The 22,537-nt window shown below is 46.3% G+C and overlaps 1 protein-coding gene across 7 annotated transcripts in view; it reads left to right on the forward strand.

Annotated features, from left to right (window-relative positions):
* The window catches only part of LOC139746496 (nucleolysin TIAR-like), a 1,460,715-nt gene that overhangs the window by 1,339,695 nt on the left and 98,483 nt on the right, over window positions 1-22,537 (forward strand). For all 7 annotated transcript variants that reach the window (XM_071657791.1, XM_071657790.1, XM_071657786.1 and 4 more), the window contains one exon: window positions 9,161-9,266. In XM_071657791.1, coding sequence (XP_071513892.1) covers window positions 9,161-9,266 — 106 coding nt within the window. The remainder of the gene's footprint in view (window positions 1-9,160; window positions 9,267-22,537) is intronic.

A 22,537-nucleotide genomic window follows, 5' to 3' on the forward strand; every position in this document is an offset into this window, starting at 1 on the left:
TATTTTAATTTAACTTTTCGAAATTTGCAAGATTCTCTTTCATACTGAGCTGCTTATATAAAAAATTTTCATATGTTTTAGGATCTTGGGGTTAAGATATTTCCTATTTTCATAAATCGTAGGAGATAAAAGGAACTTTTCATAAATATTAAAGTTTACCCCGGGAAATTCGGCGTCCCAGCCTCTTTGTTAGCAGCTGCCAGGTTGGGGGCTGGAACCAAAGCTCTCCAAAATGAACTCCCGCAAAAGGTGCATGTGGCCTCGGGCGTAAGAGGCGTGCATGGACAGCCGCTTGTGGTAAGATATATGCGGATTAGAATGGCTGGGTGGCATACGAGAGGAAGAAGAGAAGGTTTGAAATGACAGATAATGTAGAATAATTTAGTCGTATTTATTACGGAATAAAAAGAAGAGGATATGGGTGTGTGAAATACTTATCAGGGAGGATGAGGAGTATGAGGGGAGATGAGGGTACAGAGTTGTTGATAAATAGATAAATTATGTGAATGGTTGAAGAAAGGTTGATGACATGGGTCCCAGGGGTGGGGCTCATTGTGATGGTTGACAAGTACGGATGCGAGTTGTGTGGTAGGAGGACACGGTGGGTTTAGGAGGGGGTCGCAGGTGATAGCAGTGAAAGGGGTAGATTGGACAGTGTGTGTATATTACCTGCTTCTTTGTAGAAGTCATGAAGTGGGTTAGGGGGGAGATAAAACGGAAAAAGAAAAATAGGTTGATAATCCCTTGTCATTGATAGGCTTGATCGAGGATGTGAAATATTAAGCCCGAAAAATAGGTGTATAATTTTAACATGTAAGTGAAATGTGCTTTGGTAAATCCGTAGGCTTGCCAACCCACATCATATAACCCAGAGACAAGACTTGACGGATTAACCTACCAGTATCTATGCCAACAAAATTGCTATCCTACTATCATACGCTCGCTAAAGGGAGGGAAAAGTCTATAGATATGCTAACCCAAATTGTAATAACAGACAGACGTTTCATACCAAGAAATTGAATCATAAATAAATGAACAAGGAAAACATGTAGAATATACAAACCCACGCTTTTAAACTGGGAAAAGTTTATCAGCTTACTACCCTACATTTCCCTAGCTAAACACAAATACCTCACGGACTTATCAAGTCACATTTTTACCATCTGGACAAAAGAGTCTACGGGTTTACCGACCCTCATTTGTCTAACAAAAAAAAAGAAAAGTAAAAACTCCTCGGATTTGACATCCCACGAGATTTCAAACCGCTAACGCGAGTGTTGTCGACAGGGAGTTGATGATTCGGTTACAGTATTTTACTTCATAATGTTCCCGTGCTTTGCTGTAGGTTTTTAGGCTGATCAACCGTTTATTATCGGGTAGTTGATCATGGATCATTTGGCGCACGATTGATCAGGCACATTGCTCGGCAACAGGTTTATGTACCGTTTGTTCTGCTGGTGTTCGCCTTTTGTTCGAGCGTTTTCAGGTTGGTAATGGAGTCGATGCTTGGGTGTGAGTGTTGGTGTGCTGTGTAGTGAGGGTGTACTGTGGATGTCAGTCACCTCTCACCCTTCCATGCTCTCTCTCTCTCTCTCTCTCTCTCTCTCTCTCTCTCTCTCTCTCTCTCTCTCTCTCTCTCTCTCTCTCTCTTATGCATGGTACTACAACCCTTGAGGAGGATCCTTGGGTATGATGGCTTGGCCTTTGACCTAGGGCAGTAGCCAGGCCATAATACCTTGGGGTTGCACCGTCATGCCAATGGCCGGAGCTTCGTGCTCAAGGGTCGTATCTCTTCGTTCAAGGGTGTCGTCATATTGTCGTGTTCAAGGGTCGTATCGTCGTGCTTGAGGGTCGCACCATCGTGTCCGAAGGGTTGGGATTAAGCAGATTAAAAGTCATGTAATAATTCAGTTTCGCTTCCTCTCCAGATATACAGCCACAAAAAAAAGTGATGTAGAAAAAAAAAGAAAATCAATGTCTTCGTGCGTCGACGCCTCTGATTCTAGTCTGACGTTTCCCTTTGCGAAACCCTAAATACAATCGTATGAAGTAGGATTTTCGTAAACATAGAATGATACTGCTACAAAGTTTTTTGCCGAGACGAGTTAATAAATAAAGGTAGCGTGACAGTCCAACGCGAGGGGTGTTGCGCCGTGACAAAAGCTGGCCATTTCTCCGCCAGAAACGAGTCTCTAGATTGTTTACTTTTCGAGCGCAGGTGAGGGACAAACTAGCCAGCGAGCCTCAGAGTCACACAATGGGAAGGAAAGATACATTTACACAAAGCCATCCCCTTTTTCGTGCAATAACTTAATAAGAATCTTTCTCGTGCGTGACACATTATTCCAAGCATGTAATAGAAGAAATTTAATTGGTTTAGTGGTGGAAATAACCGTTTCACGCGCGGTTATCTAGAGAGAGAGTAACAAAGGCGGCCAGAGCGCGGACCAACACACGCACATACGCTTATCAATAAAAGATCAAAGTGTTGCCACCTGCTGTTCCCTGAATTACAAGGGACAAAGAAATGGAGAGAGAGAGAGAGAGAGAGAGAGAGAGAGAGAGAGAGAGAGAGAGAGAGAGAGAGAGAGAGACTGTTCATTGTCGAAGCCGGACAAAAAGCGAGGAAGAAAGAAGACACAGCGCTAATGAAGGATCTAAGCCTTTTTAAATTGGGTTTCAGTAGCCATTAGAGGAATTACTGGAGCATAAGACCTGTTTAAAAGTGGAGTTTTACAACATATTGTTGCCCAACTTTATCTATCACTAGTTATTACTAATACAATTATCAGTTATATATATATATATATATATATATATATATATATATATATATATATATATATATATAGTTTTTATTTTTGTCTGGCTGTCAATTTATGACGTGAAAACATCCATATTGCCTGGTTCTTGAGCATTGCTGACCATTACCACCCTTAGTGTCGAGCACACCTGACGAAGTTGCAGCCGGTGAGTCAGCCAGGCCGTGACGCACCACCACCACCCTGACGTCACCTCCCCGTCAACACGTACATCGTCAAACGCAAATTTGAAGCTTCCTTCCTGCCCACCGTGCTTGCTCTTCCTGTACTTATCTCTCTCTCTCTCTCTCTCTCTCTCTCTCTCTCTCTCTCTCTCTCTCTCTCTCTCTCTCTCTCTCTCTCTCTCTCCCTGCTTGCTGTATCATCTTGCTCCTTTTTCTTCCCTTATTATACTTCCCCACATCGCCACCAGGACCGCACCTTTTTTCTCTCCCCCCCCCTCCGCTTCCCCCTTCCCCCTCACTCACCTCCCCTTCCTCCCCGCCCCCTTCCCTGCACAGCTCGGATTAAGCACATCACTCACCAAGTCTGCACTTTGGGATTACCATGCTGGGGTCCCCCCTCCCCCCTTACCCGGTCTAGGGATTAGGATTAATTATCTAAGAAGGACTTAGCTGGGGAGGATGACCTGCGGAACGCACCCTTGAGGCCGCGCTGGCCTAGGATAGACGGAGTTAAGGATAGGATGAAGGCCACTTGAAAGATTTAAGGAGAGGATAGATGCCGACTTACATTACAGGATTGGTTAGTTATATATATATATACACACACACACACACACACACACACACACACACACACACACACACACATACATGTGTGTGTGTGTGTGTGTTTATGAGGCAAGTTACAGAGATGGTCTGAAGTTATGGGTTTAAAACAGTAGATTTGGTTATGCAGAGCTGATGTAAACAACAGAAGATAACAGATCAGTGTGGTGTGGTGTGGGAGGTAGTTATGCACTTCCACTTCGATCGTCTTGACACTCATACAAGTTACAATGGTTGTATATATTCATGTGGTTAAGGGAATTACGAAATTATTATTATGGGAGTCCTTGATAAGGATAGATGCTGCCAGAGAAGAGGACAGAGGCCAACTTAAGGACACAGGCCGATAGAGGGATAAAGACAGCTAATTCCTTAAGCGTAGAGTGGGCTGCTGCCGCTTTCCCCCATCATGGACTGCACGCCCTTACGGACGCCCGTGATAAACGATGCTTGTCCCTTTATTGCCTCGGACGAAATTACACTTCGTCACTCTTTCTTAGAAATATATGTATAGTGGGGAAGAAAGAAAAACTAATCTGGCCTTTCACATGAATGAATTCTTTACCTTTGTAATACAAGGAAGACGGCCATCACGCATGTGTTACTGGCTCCTTAACTATGTATTGCTGGTTCCTTGACGGAGTGTTGCCATATAGGAGTCGTGTTATTTGTTCCTTAAGTCTTGATTAGTTGCGGAGGGAAAAATGTTCGTATTTGTTCCTTGCTCCTTGATCCCTGTGAGCACGAGTGTATGACCATTGAGTATTCGATACCTTGGCCTTTGACCTGACTCTCAAAGGTAGGTCAAAGGTCAGGCTGTTATACCTGATGGTGTGTGTGTGTGTGTGTGTGTGTGTGTGTGTGTGTGTGTGTGTGTGTGTGTTTATATGCAAATAAAACACACACACACACACACACACACACACACACACACACACACACACACACACACTAGTCTAGCGTAACATAATAATAAACAAGCGAGTACACCAGCCCCGTCTCTTTGAATTACTCCGATCATTACAGACCAACCATATTTCCAATGTAATTAACCCTTGACTGGCTGAAGCATTGGACCAATCAGAGCAGAGCATTAGCACGACTACCATTTAGTTGAATACCTTACGTCATTCGTGAGCTGTAATTATGCCAACACGTCAACTAGGCATGGGTAATAACCTGGCCCTGACGGTAATTACAGGTGTAGGCTAATTATACCTGTCTGGACTGCCTCTTTGTATTGGTGGCAGTCAGGTCGTGATATTGAGCCAGGCTGCCTCGCCTCGCTCCCGACCGACTGCCTCTCTCGGCACCGTCGGTACGACCCGCTGGGGGGAGGGGGGGTTTATATGATGATGATGGCAGTTTTTTTTTTTTTACTTTGGTGTTTTATTTTGGCACGAGTGAGGAGTGGGTCGTGACGTCACGTGGTCACAAGTAATCGTGGTGTTGAGATGGTAACAGCGCAGACATTTTGAACCACCCACCCCCCTAACATCACCTGTTATTTACTGTTGTTCTTTCCGTTACAATTCTGGCGTCATGCGAAATATTTCATTGGAGGGGGGGGGGGTGGTCGTCGTGGTCATCCTTCACAATTAGGAGAATAATGGAGTTGTTTGTCACTGAGGAAGTCATGGTTGTTATGACGCCCCTTAGTAATAACCTCTTTGGGAAGGACAGTGTCGGACTGTCTTGCCCTCAAGGGTCGTGCCGTCGTGCTCAGGGGTCAAGGGTCGTGGTCAAGGGTCGTACCGTCTGCTTCGATGTTCGGTAAAGGAAAAAATAGTGGCAAGTCTTCATGATAATTGTTTACTTTCCTTGCGCCACCCTGTTGATAGATTTTTTTTTTTTTTTTTTTTTTTGAAAAAAATAACTTCACAGGGCGAATGATTTAATGCGAGAGTTGATTACTTTGTGAGGGTCGAATAACTACCAATTACATTAAGTGCCCTACACCGTGCCTCGCTCTGCAGCCTTAGGTCAACCCCATAAAGGGAGGGGCTGGCTTTGAAGAACAGGGAAGATGTTAGGTTATTTATAATGAATCTCGTTACAAAGAATGACAAACAAATCTAACTAAACCTAAATCAAGCTAATATACGTAGATTACCCTAGCTTATCCGAGGTTAGGTTAGGGCATGTTAGTATTAGGCTAAATGGTTTAAAATGCTTGTTTTTTAGGTAGATGAAGCGCGGCAACTGCATGCAAAAAGTCGTAAAATTGTTGCGTGGGATGAGGAAAATGTTTATTAAATGGAGAGCGACGCCGGCAAACATAAGTTTAAAACATTTACATAACCGACCATCGACACTATATATGTGGACCACAGTTTCTGCCGTTGATCGCAGAATCGATATGGTTATGCCACAGACTTCTCTGGTATGCAAGACACTTTATGATTGTAAGATTAACTCTGCCAATGCTCAACACCAAGTTAGCGGGGCGGTGACTGACTGGCAGGTGGTTCTGGAAATGAAGAAGGTGGAAATATATCATCGCAGAGCAAACACGAACACTTATTTTGCTTCAGTAAAGCGTCATAACTAAAACCACAAAGAAGGAGGTTACTTATCCCTTCAGTTATTAGAAAATAAATGCTCAGAGAAATTAAAGATGCCTTTTTTTTTAAAGGATTGTAACAGACCACTCCAGTGAATTTCGATTTGTAGGCTAGAAACAACAGGGGAACTGGAAATGGAAGTGTCGACGAAGTGAACATTCAGTAAACTTCATTTTCTTTCATCGAAATTTGCCAGTTTCTCGCATCATTTCGTATACTTATCTTCCCTGGGAAAAGTTGGTTAAGTCGAATATTAAGTTGTCGCAGGAGAGGCCAAATTATTGATAGATGTGAGCGAGAAAGAGGCGATGTTTGTTTTTTTGTTTTTTGTTTTTTTAATCAAGTAGTAGCGAGAGAGAACCTTTGCGTTATGCAGAGGCGATGGTCTATATTTATAGTAGGGTAGCCAAGAGTGTTTGTCATCGAGGTCACGGAGGGAGAAAGATCCGGAAACGAGTCATTTCCTATTTATCCGGTAATGATGGTGATGATGAAATGGGCCGGAGTGGCATGTTTTATTCATGGCCAGCGACCTCGTTACACCAACGGGCGCTCTCTCTCTCTCTCTCTCTCTCTCTCTCTCTCTCTCTCTCTCTCTCTCTCTCTCTCTCTCTCTCTCTCTCTCTCTCTCTCTCCGGCAGCGCTAGATTACTGTGTTTGTCAACAGGAGCGAGTAGAGGAGAGGCTGGAAGATGCCTCAGTAATTGTACTGAAAATAAATTCTCAAAGCAAAGGAGGAGCATCGTCATCATCATGGTGGTGGTACCTGGCAACGTACGTCGATTCGGATCGCGGTTTCGAATCCTACTTATCTGGCGGAGGTAATCCGCCATCTTTTGTATCCGTTATAATTACGTTATATATGTATTTTTTTTTCCACGTGTGTTTGTCTCTGTTGGCCTAAGGATCCTGTCGGCCATTAGGCTAGCATCTGCTCCGACGTCTGCTCGAAATAGTTGATGTAATTTGTTCACATCCGCCACAGGTCTTTAAAGGCCTCTTTGATGTAGGGAGTCGCCCGGGGTCAGACGTTTAAACCGGGCGGTTGATGAAGCCTCCGCCACAACATACACTTCCTGACGGACTCGTTTGATGCAGTTATTAGTATGTGTATTTCCTTTTTGAGCTTATTACCCCGCCCATAGACTATGGTCTCCCGGGCCTGCCGTCTCTGTGGACTTTGTGCCAGAATTCATCACGAAATGCTGATATGAAATACTGGACCTTTTTTTTTCTCTCTCTCTCAAAGTTTTCATTATTTGCTGTTGGTTCTTGAGCGTTTTTTTCTCCGCTCCCCCAGAGGCTTTCTGATGACAGACGTGCTGGGAATATCCGTCTCCCGTGTCGCGCATTGTTCACATCTAGATCACATGCTGTTGGATTATGAATGAGGGAAATTCAGTTCGATGTCCCATGGCACGGCCTCAGAAACGCAGTGGTAGACCGGGGTGGTTGAGAGAGAGAGAGAGAGAGAGAGTTTACTAAATTTACATGGGAAAGACTTCTCGATGAATCTAGATTATTAGGAATCTTAAAGAGATGTAAGCGTCATATTCATAATTATAAACGCTGAAGATCAGATTTAGATCCTCCTTATGTAAAGGACTATAGTCCAAAAACAATGAGTTCCAGTTTCCAGCTCTCACATTCAGAAGAAAGTGATAATATCGAGGTTCCAGATATAAAGGGATCGTGTACGAATGGTGTAAAGTGTAGACGTTGAAAATACAACTTTCAAGTATACTTACATAAGTAAAGTTTGTAAGTGGTATCGATTGATAATATGACCTTGATTTAAAAGTTAAAGTTTGGATCTTTCAAATGTAGTTCTTTGTCTAAACAAAAAGAAAATAGATGTGGTTGTTACGATTGTAGTCCTTGTTTTTTAAATATCAAATTGTTTTTTAGTGAAATTGTTTGAGAATGTGCTAGGTCCGGGAATAACATGTTTCTCGTGAGAGGGGGTTCCAGATGGACCAAATGGTTATATGATGTACAGGTCCAGATAGACATAGCCACAGCTAACTGTACGAAACGAGAGTTCAAATGATTCAGTGTGGTCTGCAGAGCTAAGTAACTGGAAATTGGGTTTTTCTGTGCCTTAACGTATATGATTAAGGGAAGGAAACTTATTATTTCTTTACATTTTAGTCTAGTTCTTTTGTATGCTCCAAAATTATCGTGTTTCTTTTTTCTATCTCTGTTTTTGACTCCGTTGACTATATATAGATAGCTTAATGTTAAAATGGTATGCTGAAATGACTGTTTATAAATTGTAGAAAAAAAGAATATAGGAATAGAAAGTATGATATATTATTATATGACTCTAGGTAAGGTATTAGTAAGCATAAAGGTGAGTGTAGGGAGAGCCAGTGTGAGAGTAGGGAGAGATAATATAAGGGTATGAGTGTAGGGAGAGCCAGTATGAGAGTAGGGAGAGATAATATAAGGGTGTGAGTGTAGGGAGAGCCCGTATGAGAGTAGGAAGAGATAGTGTAAGGGTGTGAGTGTAGGGAGAGCCAGTATGAGAGTAGGGAGAGATGATATAAGGGTATGAGTGTAGGGAGAGCCAGTATGAGAGTAGGGAGAGATAATATAAGGGTATGAGTGTAGGGAGAGCCAGTATGAGAGTAGGGAGAGATAATATAAGGGTGTGAGTTTAGGGAGAGCCAGTATGAGTGTAGGGAAAGCCAACATGTGTTGTGAGCGTAGGGAGAGCTAACATGAAGGGTTGTGAGCGTAGGGAGAGCCAACATGATGGGTTGTGAGCGTAGGGAAAGCCAACATGAAGGGTTGTGAGCGTAGGGCGTAGGGAAAGCCAACATGAAGGGTTGTGAGCGTAGGGAAAGCCAACATGAAGGGTTGTGAGCGTAGGGCGTAGGGAAAGCCAACATGATGGGTTGTGAGCGTAGGGAAAGCCAACATGATGGGTTGTGAGCGTAGGGAAAGCCGTACGAAGAAATGATTTACTAAACCCTGTGTTGTTGTTGTTGTTGTCCTGCAGGACGCGGAGACGGCCATCACCAACATGAATGGTCAGTGGATCGGCTCGCGGAACATCAGGACCAACTGGGCCACGCGCAAACCACCAGCTCCTAAAAACAATGATGGTGAGTATAGCTCTTTCTTCACACACCCCCATCCTGCCGGCACGCACGCACGCACGCCCACGTAACGTTCGTAGCCTGTCTGCCAGCCACCACTGCTTTCGTGTGCATCATTATTATGTAAGTCTCTCTCTCTCTACATATATAACAACACACGTCATTGCCCATACACTTAAGCCAGGTACACGTACAGAGACACTTAAATTTTCACGTTAACGCCCACCACCGCCTGTGTATGATTCTGCGTTGCACACCACCGCCCGTGTTACGTAAGTCACACACACACACACACACACACACACACACACACACACACAGTCTGTAGCAGGTGTGAGGCCACGTGATGTGACATCACCTGAAGGCCCCAGCAGGACTGCATACGGACACGTAGATATAACTCTTGGAAGGCAGAGGCACCCAGGGTGTATTATCAGCTTCTTGTTGCAATCGTTCATACAGGCATACACACTTTGTGTCCAGAGGTTTACTCCGTTGTGTCAGGAATAGGGAGGTCTGCCATGCACAGGGGTACATGTTACAAGCGATGCAGCCTCCTAGCTGTAGCCTGTATTTGATTGGTTAAGACTTTCTATACGGAGTCGTGCGTATGGAACCGGAGCACGCTATCCACAGTTAAACCACTGCTCTCTTTTGTCCCCTGACTGTTTCATATTCCCTGGTTTAGCCCGTTGATTGCACGTTGGCCCCGTATGCCAAGTCGATCTAATTCATTTTATCCCATGTACGCTTCTCACTCACTTTGAATGTTTAGTTCTCGTATAGTCTGTCCTTCCTTCTCCATCTCGGTCTCCCTTTTTGCTTTACTCCCTCCATTTATGACATATAGATCCTCTTGGCCTTTCTTCTGTCATCCTCACCATATGCCTGATTTAGCACACACACACACACACACACACACACACACACACACACACACACGGACTGGTAGATTTAAGTGTAGGTATTGTTTTTTTGTATATGAACTCCAGTTTACCTGGAGGTGTTTGACGCAGGCGGCCTGGTCGTTGTTTAAATGGTTTGTATTTCGGAATATACGGTCTACTGCGTGTTGCAGCAGGGATGACTGCTAACTGGCACCCTCACGCACACCTGAAAGACACCACTTCTGACGACCTTGGTCATCTTGTGTCGTACCGCAGTCGATACTGTCTGCTCGGGAGGGTCGTAATACCCCCGTGTCCATCATCTACCCCAGGGTTTGGCGCCCCCGAAGACCGAGGACTCTTATGCGTGACGTTCGCCTCGTTTGGGTGTTCCGTAATGTACATTTGTTTGAACACCGCCAAGACAAACGACAGACGCGGCTGAAATGGACTCCCGCACCAACCTGTCGCTTCCACATTACATTGTTTGTCTTTGTGTGTGTGTGTGTGTGTGGAGGGAGCTTTATCGTTTCCGGCAGCCTGAATTGGCGTCAAATTTTGCACGAAAGGGAGCGGGGGTAATTCCATAATTGCCAGTACAGTCACTTCCGGGAAAGTAGCCATAAATCTTGGGGGCAAGACGCGCCACTCGCTGCATATCTTGATAATTCTCCTAAACGCCCCTCACGGCCCCGAGGAAGAAAACTTCCCCAAGCTTTTTCAAACTTTTTTTCCCCTAAACTGTGACTATCATTCGTAGTCTGGCAGAAACTCGCCGGTGGCAGTGAGTGAGTTCCCACACAGAGCAGCTTATGAAGGAGTGCTTGTGTGGTGTGGAGTGTTAGAGAGGGTATATGGCTTTGTTACTGGGTGTAGTCGTGAGGAGGATGGCTGTGCCCCGGGCAAGGTGGTGGTCCTGCCTGTGTCCTGGGTGAGGTGGTGATCCTGCCTGTGTTCTGGGCGAGGTGGTGATCCTGCCGGTGTCCTGGGCGAGGTGGTGGTCCTGCCTGTGTCCTGGGCGAGGTGGTGGTCCTGCCTGTGTCCTGGGCGAGGTGGTGGTCCTGCCTGTGTCCTGGGCGAGGTGGTGATCCTGCCTGTGTCCTGGGCGAGGTGGTGAGCCAGGCTTTGCCCCGAGTGTGGTTGGGTGTCTGAATTTACACAGTGTGCACTTCCCTCCTTGCAGTACTCCGACCTTCCTCTTGCAGTTGCCTTTAGAGCTGTACTCTTGCACGGAATACTGAACCAGCCCTGCCAGAGCATGCCTCTAGCACAGCCCAGCCCTTCCTAATGGGTAAGCCTCACGCTTCATTTTTAGGCTCACACTTCACCTACCTCTTCCACTTCACTAGGCCACTTCGTATTCCGGTAAGCCCTTTTTCTTCTTTTTTACGTCACTTCCCTGCTGTTGCTTCGCCTGTGTCATCGAATTGGTCTCAGCTTTCTCTTGTATTGCCCTGGCATTATGTTGTTCCAGCCTTCCAGTATTGCCCCGGCCCTGTATTGTTCCAGCCTTCCAGTATTGCCCAAGCTTTCCTGTATTGCCCAGCCTGTTTAAATAATCCTAGCCCTCCTCTGTTGCCCCAGACTTTTCATATTACCCCAATCTTCTTATATTGCCCTAGCCGTCTTGTATTGCCCCCTCTTTTTAACAGAAGCCCTCTTGTATTGCCCAAGCCTTGTATTGCCCAGTCATGAACTGTCGTAGCCAAGTATTCAAGTCACTTATTGCCCCCAGTCATGTATTGCCCCCCACTCATGTATTGCTTCAGCCATGTTTATTGCCCCCAGCCATGTATTGCCCTGTTCCACTTATTGCCAGTGGAGAGGAAGGCGGCAGTGTTACCAAGCGGCACCAAGCCGCCCCCGTGCAGCGTTGCCACTGCATAATTGATTGCCAAACAGTGTTGTGGTGTGTATCTTGCGTCCCCGCGATACCTCCCCCAGAGCTACCGGGCAAACACGACCTCCAAGCGAAAAGGATCGTTTTCTTGCCCCCGATTCACGCACTGGTGAGCCTTGTCGAGGGCGCCGGGTAGCGCTATACTACCCCGAGAGTCAGAGCAGCTTAGAGGTTAGACCGTAAGATTAAAATGTGGAAGGTTTTCGCTTCATCTGTGTGGCCAGCTTGTGTGATAAGGACGACCCCCGAGCCCCGGGAACGTTTGATGCGCTAACTTCTGTAATGCAAACGTTCGTGAGCGTAGTACTGGGACTGTGTATCATACACCCTCAGCAGCTTCGCCAGAGCGATGTCAGCGTACCTCGTCGTCTTGTACTACGCACGACGAATATCTGTAACCACTGGAAACTCTACCTTGGCCTCAACTTCTTTAAAAACGGGATCTTGGCCTGTGATCCAGCAACATCTCGGTTATTACGAATTCTTGAGACTCATCTTGATATTTCGAGGTCGCTCCTCACGTGTATGGTGCGTCATAGAACAGACGGGCGAATGTGTAATATGCCAGAGCATACGTGCACCATCTTGACACTGGTGTCATCAACGACCAGACACATGAGCACCATCACGTGTGACTGTGGACAACTCGCCTCTACCATCAACTGCTCTCCTCTGAGCTTTCTCTCCTCATTTCTCTCTTCCTTCCTTTATTTCTCTTGCTTCGTATCTCCCTTCTGTGTTGGCTATGTTTAGGATACTATTGCTGTCTACCAACACATCATCCCGTCATAGACCATCAGGTCCTCTGTTATCTGTCCTTCCAATTAATCTTTTACTTCATCTGTCTCCACCGTATACCATCTCTTGCTTCACCTTCCACCCAATGTTTCCTCAACCCCGAACCACCTCCGTTCTTCACATTGCCTCTCCACTTACCGGCCTTCCTCCACCTACCGTTCCTCTGCTTCCACCCACTTCCCTCCCTTCCCCCTGTCCCTCCATCCAGTGTTCTCCTGCCCCTCCACCAGCCTCCACTCTGCCAGTAATGAGACAACAGGAGTTAAAACTTGGCCTGGCCTTCTTGTTACAGTCGTTAGCCTGGTCGTTGAGGAGGCGGCCTCGTTTGCACCAGCTTTTATTAGTTAGCTGTAAACCCCTGGTCGCTCCTTGCTCGCACGGACTCGTTCCTTTGTTCACCCCTGGCTCGTTCCGGCTCGTTCCCGTGTTCAGTAGGAACACATGCTGGTCCTCTCGGCTTCATTCGAGACTTGAATTGGTTCGTCTGCTTACATCATGATGATGGTGATAGTAATAATGATATAGATTATGGTAGTAGAAAGTGTAACTGCCATTATTACAAATATGAGAAAGGTTTGATCCTTTTTAGTTACTGAAATCATTTTGAGACCCTTAGAATTTCTTGATTTATGTGATCCAGAATAAGACATCCAATACTTGTTTACATTGCTACAGTGCGGGTCAGATGTTGGTATGGTTGACGATATTTATAATCTCGAGACAAGACGTGCACTCATGAGTAGCGTGATTTCAGGGCCTCTGAACCAGGATTATATTGTCTCGTTCCTTGGTTCACCTGTTCACTCACGCTGCTTCGTTCACTTGTTCAGTCGCTGCACGAGTGACTTGTTCATTTTATATAATTTTCTTTTTTTCGGTTTCTTAAGTCATGGCTTGAACTGCCTCGTTCCCTTGCCTAGTATCGGATAGTGGTGGCTTGTCTCATTAGTCAGTCATAATTCAATTGTGGTGTGTGAACCCAGCTCGTACTGTCTCATTCCCCTGAATTGTTCATGGTTTGTAAAGTTACGTTATCTTGTTCTGTCGCGACCTGTGTTCTCTCTCTCTCTCTCTCTCTCTCTCTCTCTCTCTCTGAAATTGACCATCGAAGTTTCATCCTTTTCTTCAGCCGTGGTTCGTATTGTTTCGTTGGCTTGTTCATTCCTGGTTCCTGCAGGTTTGTTTCTTGGCCCTTCGTGGTTCGTGCTGTGTTCTCTCCCCCTCGCTGTCGAGTGAGGTGCTTCATGGGTTGTCTGGGGAAGGAATATCAGGGGCGCCTTGGGTTTGAGGGTCGACTGCGGGGGAAAAGGTTTTTGCCTGGGGTTGTGGGGGAGACTAGTCTACGTAGGGGAACCGGAGTGGTAGAGGGAGTCGAACGTGTGGAAAGGGAAAGGGACGCGGAACCTGGCTCTGAGAAAGGGGATTCCAGGGGTGGAAGGAATGATGGGAATATTAGGTATAGAGAGGGAGAGAAGGAATCTCCGGAATGGGAGAAAGGAAGGGGAATCTGGAGTAGGAGGGAGGAATCTTGGGTGAGGAGGGGGAGTCTCGAGTAGGAGGGGGAGGAGCACGGGGAGGGAATGTTGAGATGGGCGAACGACTGGCCTTTTTTGACAGATGTTGCCAACAAATGACCCTTCCACAGACCACCAGAGTCATTTGCTTGCCCCCCCATCCCCCCATCCCTTCTCCCCCATCCAGGGGAAGGGAGGGGAGTAAGGGGGAGGGTGACTGGGGTATAAATGATGTCAGCTTATTGTCTACTTCTGGTATCTTGAGGAATGATCTCGTCTACTCCACGGTACCCGAAGACGCCTGGAGCCTGGGGATTTAGGGCCGGTGCGTGGGATGGACGGTGGGACTGGAGGAGAGGGGTTGGGACGTGGGTGGGGAGACGGATCGTGGAGAGGGTGGGATTGGTGGAGTGTTGATGGGAGTAGGGCGGTTTGGGTGTAGGGCAGGATTATGGGATGGTTGTTTGTAATGTGGGATGAGATTATTATTTTTTTCTTTTTTCTTGATCTGTTGGTGGTGGTGGGGTTAGAGTTTGAGGAGGAGGGGGGGGTGGAGTTTGGAGGGGTTTGGATTAGTGTGTAATGGAGGTTGGCTTATGGAGAAGTTGGGAGTGAATTCCATTTTGATGTGGTGTAAGAGAGAGAGAGAGAGAGAGAGAGAGAGAGAGAGACTCCCTTTCGTCCCTGTGAGATGCGTGTGTCAAGCGTCCGGGTGAGTGTGTCTTGGGTCCGTCCGTCTGTGTGTGTGTGTGTGTGTGTGTGTGTGTGTGTGTGTGTCTGTGTCTGTGTGTGTGTGGACCAAGATAGGCCAGTATGCCACAGTGAGTCAGGGAGACGACACCCTTACGGGGCCTGCCACTGAGCGCCACATACCTGCAGTGCCACCAGACTGAGAGGGTCGGGGTGTGGTGGACACCTCTCTCCCCCTCTCTCACCTCTCCCTCCTTCTCTCACCACCATACCACCGGTTATCATGGCCTTGGTACTTGCCCTCTACATCAACCCGTCGACCAGTGGCATCTCCCCCTCCCCCAATCTACTGGCAACTCCGGCATGCGGAAGAAGAAGAAGAGAGAAGAAAGAGGAGAAAGAGTGGACGAAAAATGTCGACATTTATAGCGTCAAGTGTTCCTTTACCTGGTTACTGGGGGGACGAAACACTGTGGCATATGAGTGTGGGCTTCTGGCAATTGATTAAACCAATATGGCGGCGGTCAACCCCCCTGGGGAGGCCGATGTTTGATCCCGGCCTACCACCGGCCCGTCCCTTCGTGTCACCCGGCTCCGGACGCCGCTATGCCTCGCATCGTGCCTCCGGGCGACAACTTGTGGCGCGCTGAGCGAAAGCTTCCGTCCGCGCCACCTTTCGCGTACTGGCTAATTACAAGGAATTACATGCTTATGTGTTTCAATCTCCGGGAACTTGGGGCACTGTGCGGCCTAGTGAGTGGTGTAGGGCAGCTAGCTAGCCTACCTCCCCTGGGTTACCCTGGCCCCAATCCTGCCCCCCTAGCCTTCCTCTGGTTACCCCTAGCCTCCAACCTTCCCCTAGCCTTTTTCTGCCTCCCACCCAGCCCCCTAGTAACTCGCCAGGTCTCCCAACCAGCCCTTAAGCATTCCCTTGATCACCATCCTGTTCCTAAGCCTTCCCCTAAATACCTTTTTTTTCGCGTCCCTGATGACATGGTTTTGTCTCCACCACCTACTTTGACGTTCATTTCGATCATCACCAGTACGAACCTCCTCCAACGTTGCCATATCTGCGTGGCCCCCACCGTCACTCACCAGCGCTTGAGAGCAGGCAGTAATGAAGGGCACCAATCGTATTAGAAGGGGCCTGGCTCCCAAGTTCATATGTTCCCTCTTGGTTGGCTGTCTTGGCTTTGGGGGTTGGGCGGCGGGGAAGGGGGGCGTCTACTTCCAGGAGTCATGACGGCCGTGAACGTCAAGTTACGACCACCAGTCGAAAAGATCTCGATCATTCTGAGGTCATATACACGCTCCTCCCCCCCCCCCCCCCCCCCCCCCCCCCCCCCCCAGCTGAGCCATCTGCAGGCGGGTGGTCGAGGGTGTTCACAGGAAACCTTAGTCGTGTTGAGAGGGAAGTTTGCCCTGTCAACACTACACTTGCCCGGGGGAAGGCGACCTTGTCAAGAGTGGAGTGTTGGTTGTCAAGAGGGAGAGGGGGGGGGGGGAGCTTGTCCGGGGAGAGTGTAACTTGTCCGGGGGGAGTATGCCTTGTCTGCAGGGGAGTGTAACTTGTCTGGGTGGGTGTGTTGGGGAGTGGAGTTTAATCTGCCTAGAGAGACCGTGAGTTGCGTGTTAAGAGCAGGCTGTGGTTTGCCGGGAGAGAGAGGAGTGAAGGGCGTCAGGACGGGACGTTAGAACGGTTGAAGTTTCGTGTTTGTTGTGGAGGACGTCTTGCCCCGCCGTGGCCATGTTGGTCGCCACGCCCGCCGGAGATCTGCACCCACGCCCATCATATGTCTACACCACGCCCGCCGTAGGCCTACACCACGCCCGTCGGAGGCCTACACCACGCCTGTCGGAGGTTGGCCATCACCCGCGCCATCTGTAATCATTTGTTTGGCCATGCTGACGTTTCCCATTATCAGGATCAGGGGACTCTGTCGCGCCCTCCGCTCCCTCGACCCAAACCGCATCCTTACCCCACCCACAACTGACACCCCCCCCCCCCCCCTTCCCAAGGAAAGAAAAAAAAAAGAGTATTGGAAGAATTTGAGTCATGTCTGTTGTTCCTGGATGATCCGGGATTCCTGCAGGTGGAAGGACTGTCCGCCTGAGAGATCCTTTTTAGGTCATGGGACGTGGGTATATGGAAAGGACAGACACCAGGAGACCCGATGGTCCATGACGATGTTACCTGCCGGAGGACAGTATGAGTGTTATAAGATTATTACCTTGTCTGTGTTACAAGCAGGATAGTGAAGCAGAAGGCACACACCCCCAACCCACTTCTCCCTCTGGCTCAGCATCCGGTAGGAAAGGAGCTAAGAAGAAACATCTTGTATTATGACGGAGGTAGACTGTCCAGGAGATGGTATAGGAAAGCTTGAACCTATATACTCGTAACAGATACCACCGAAGTATTTTTTATTGCCCTGATTTGTCGAAGGTTTTTACAATATTCCCACTTGCTGAGGTTTTGTGCGGAGGAAAATCATATAAACCCATTTACGTTTGAGAGAGTGTAGGTAGGAGAGGAGGTAGCAAGCTGTGTCACAGAGAAGGGTTGTCAAGGGGTGTCGCCAGCAGAGGGTATCCAGGGAGAGGATGTCACAAGCAGAAGACGTCACGAGGAGAGGATGTCTCTGATTTTAAACCTCATGTAGCGTCCTACTTTGGATTGACTTCCCAACACATCATCGCCACCACATCCCCACTCCATCACCATCTCTGTGGAATGACCTCCATCACATCCCCAACACCAGCGTGCCCCACCCACACCATCGCATCGTATCGCCGCAGGACCATCGCCATCACACCGCATCAACAACTCGGACGCCACACCACCACATTATCCTCACCGTCAGTGCCACAGCAGCATCACACCATCGCATCACCGCCGCAGCAGCCATTGACCGCGTCCCCCGGGCAGCAAGGGCAGGAGTAACGGCAAGAATGGAACAAAGACCCCCTCAGGGTTCGGGGGGAGACCCTGCCGACCGGCCCTGATAGATCGTGTGAGACCTGGGCGTGTTCTCGTGCTCAATGGCAGCTGTCGGTATCATAATAACGGCGTAGCGAGAGGGATAGATCGCGGAGCATCAATCCCAGCCCGGGGGCCCAGTGTGGTGCATTATGTAGAAGTCGGCCGACCCGTAATGGACCTCTCCATACACCACCCCGAGGCACACACCACCCGACCCCATACCCACCATAGGTCACTCCCATGCTCACCATACACACACACACACACACACGCAGGCGCAGACGGACCGCTTCACGAGTGTCCTGTCATAGCCTCCTTTGTAGTTATTCTTCCATACTTTGTGTTGTGGAGTCTTGCTTGGATTTCACTTCTGTGTACTGTTCTCATGGCTTGTTTTACGCTGGTGTTTTGATGTCGCGTGCAATATAATGTTGTGATTTATTACGTGTTTTTCTTTGTGTTTGTGTGTGTCTGTGTGATTACTGACATATGTGTACTTAGGGAAAGTGTACGTTAGAAGGACCTCATTTTTTGATTTTCCTATACCATTTTTTTCCATCATATAGTGTTTTAAATTCACAGTACCTTCAGTATCTTTGTGCCACTCCGTTACTTCAGAAATATATATCTTTCCCGTCATTTATGACTCATGCATAGGCCCTTGTTTATGTACCCTAGTTGATCGCTTTCTTCCTAGAAGATGTACTAAATAGCAACTGTGTCAGAGCGATTGAGAAATCTGACGGATTGTCATCCTGTCTCCCCTGTTCCTTCTCCTTTCCATCAAGGGTAAGTCTTAGGCTTTTATCTCTTCCATTTTTAGCTCTGCTCCTTACGGTCATGTGAAACCTTTCTTGTCCGTCACTGGACCTTCTCGCTGAGTGTTAAATGGCCCTTACCGTAGAGTGATTACACACACACACACACACACACACACACACACACACACACACACACACACTGTGTATTTGTCTATCCTTGTCTTTGTGTGTGCGTACATGTACTTTTTTTTGTTAATATATCCTCAAAAGGGAGGGGAGTTCTCCACTCGTTGGGCCCCATCTCATGAACTCTCTCTCATCGTCCATATTGACTTTTTGAGATTATGTTTACTGTTCACAATAAGTTTCCTTTCAAAGTTTGTTTTGTACATCCATTACTCTTGTACTGTAGATCTTCTTCCCTACATCTCTTCCATCAAGTTTCTTGTGTTATTCAATGTGTGGGGTGTTCTGTATGTGTATCTTTCGGGGAACAAGTGACTCTTACATGAAGAATCCTGAAGCTTATTTCCTCCTAAATGATATTCAAATCGAGGCTGTCGTTCACTGTGTCCCATTCCATTGCTCTGTGCTTACTCGGGATGAATTTCATGACCCATGTTATCACGCCAGCTTTCCAGTTTGTCGAGGTCCCCTTGTGAGTTGATGCAATCCTCATCCCCCCCCCCCCTCCCCCCGCAGACGTATTCAGGTAGGAGTCCAAAATCCATCGTTTACATAGATAAAGAAGAGCATTGTTACCTGGACCGAGGCCTGTGGCACACCTATGCTCACCCCATTCGAGAGGGCTCTTTTGACACGCCCTCTTTTATTCCCCTCCAGTAAAGTGATCTGTCCATCTTAGTAGCCCTAGCCTCATACCTGCCTGATGAATCCAATACCTTTACCGTCCATCCTCCTGTGTTATGGAAAAGTGTTGAATACTTCTCATGATGATATGTGTGTGTGTGTGTGTGTGTGTGTTATTGGACAAATGCCAGCGATGCATCACGTTCCTCGCTGATAGCCCGGTGAACAATCACGTTCAGTTTAGGTAAAGGAAACTTATAGGTTTACCATGACATTGTGAGACGCCCGGTGATGGATGATGCACATCTATATTGTCACGGAGGCTCCACCAATATAGATGGAAACTTACACTTGGTGTATTCGTATTCATGTCGTTATTGACACTTCATCCATCCAGTGTGATTTGATTTCAGGAAGACCTGTAGTTTAGGTAGATTTCAGTCCCGGGTTGTCCCACATATATAGACAGGGGTACGCTGCTTCATCACTGGTGTTGGGGAACTCTCCGTTGCTCCTGATTCATTTTGAATCGCTGGTTCCGTCAGCTTATGAATCGTGATCTTAGCAAGTCTTCCTCATAACTTGTTTCGCGCTAGAGGTGGGAGCGCGTCGTCGGCCGGTGTGGTGGTGACTGGAGGAGTGAGGGGCTGATGGTATGGTGCAGGTAGTGAGGATTGGGGTAGCAGGGTGATGGCTTAGTGAGGGGCAGATTTTAGCCAGAGTTCCGTCACACACTATCATTTTTTGAGACAGGTTAGGGACGTTGGATTGAGGTCATTTTACAGGACTAATGACACTCGAACAGATGTGAGCCATCCCTAAGTGGTTGTATAGCGTCATATTGACCCGCATGTTAAGCCAAGGAGCACATGCTATCTCCTCCCTCCACCAACTTTGCGAGTTGTCGACAACATCGCTACCTGGCTTCATCACCAGTGTTAGGGATGGTGGGGATGGAGGAGGGAGGGAGATTGCCTAAGCCTCCCCAGCCTCAAGACTTCCTCATGAGTGAGACACTCTTTACTGGCTCCGCTTTTGCTCATTACTTGTTTGAAAACGTGACTCGGGTGACACCTCAGTGTTATACTTTTAATTACTTTTCATTATAATTATTATTATTATTATCATTATTATTATTATTATTATTATTATTATTATTATTATTACTTGGTTTTCTTCCTCTTCTATTACTGCTATTACTATTCTTCTACAACACAAACAACAATGATGATAATAACAATAGCAACAACAACAACTACTATTACTACTACTACTACTACTACTACTACTACTACAACTACTACCTCTAAGCTACCACAGTGTTGATTAACACATGGTGTCTTCACAGTAATATAACACTGTTTTAAGGAATATATATCATGTTTATACAAATATATATATATAATAGTTGTAAACCTATAATGCAATCGATATTTATTATTTGATTACATATGAATTTGAGTCCGACATTGAATAGCTTCTAATTCTTTCAGCACCGAATGGAGGCCATATCGTGTGAATGTTATGTAAGTCCGTTTCATTTTAACTTTTATTATTTTACTCCTTTTTATTATACCTTTTACCGATCTTCCTCTTTTGGTGCTTGCTTTCTCTCTCCTCCGTCACTGTTTATTTTTTTTTATTATTATTATTCTTCCATTGTGTCCTAACCACTGACCTCATCTCCCCTACCCAGCCCGACCCGACCTGACCTGACCTGACTTTTTTTCCAGCCTTCTTATTCACTCTGGCATATCCGACCTGAAGTTTGTGGTCATTTATTTTATTCAATTATTCTTTTATTTATTTATTTTGCAGTATGGACCGTTTTAGACTTACATTTCATTCGATATATATATATATATATATATATATATATATATATATATATATATATATATATATATATATATATATATATATATATTATATATATATAAATTATATATATATATATATATATATATATATATATATATATATATATATATATATATATATATATATATATATATACACACACACACAGTCCGAATCTTATAGTTTGCATGGATTTCAACTAATCTTATTATATATATATATATATATATATATATATATATATATATATATATATATATATATATATATGAGAGGGTAGTGCGGAGACTGGAAGAGGAAGAGCTTGCGATGGTGCTTGCATTAACCAGTGTTTGGCATGAGGACAGACTCCTGTGTTGTTGTCCGGTCTGCTACTACTTTACTCCTTGTTGTCTTGATTGCAGCTCTTCTGGTAAGCCTCCGTCACTCACTCATCCTTCCACATTTAATTCCACCCAAGTCACCCGTATCATCAGTCTTGGCCTGTCTTGTGGGCTGACCTCACCCCCATGACAGTATTTGTAAGCCTGTGATGTGGTGAGAGTGTACAGGCACTCGTCAGAGGTGCCAGTGTTACGTGGTCATGAAGGCTTCAGTGTGTTGTGGTGTGATGTCAGCCCATACTACAGGTACTGTTGGTAATATGAACCTTAGACTGCCAACATGTATGAGTCTTCCTTTCATCATCCCTGCCAAGATATTTTTCTCTTTCTTATATAATAGTCTGTATAACAAGTGCAACAGTATTTGATTCTCATTTCATACCATTCTTGTAACAGCTACCAATATATTCTGGTATTTTTCCCCCAATCCCTCCTAACATCTGCTGCAGTATCTTGAGTCTTTTTCAGTGTTAATTAGCAACCTCTACAGTATGTGAGTCTTCTTCCATAGCTCATGTAAGAACTGCAACATTCAATTATATATTCAATTTCCATATAACTTGTATATTCTACTTATATACCTATTTAAGAAACCAGTAAGGACAGTTGCTCAAACCTCGTATCTTGCCACTAGCATGCTTGCCTCCCACTTTCATGGTGAACACCGGATGTCATGATTCCTCTGACTCTT

Source organism: Panulirus ornatus, chromosome 65 (genome assembly GCF_036320965.1).
Source record: "Panulirus ornatus isolate Po-2019 chromosome 65, ASM3632096v1, whole genome shotgun sequence".
NCBI classification, from domain to species: Eukaryota; Metazoa; Arthropoda; class Malacostraca; order Decapoda; family Palinuridae; genus Panulirus; species Panulirus ornatus.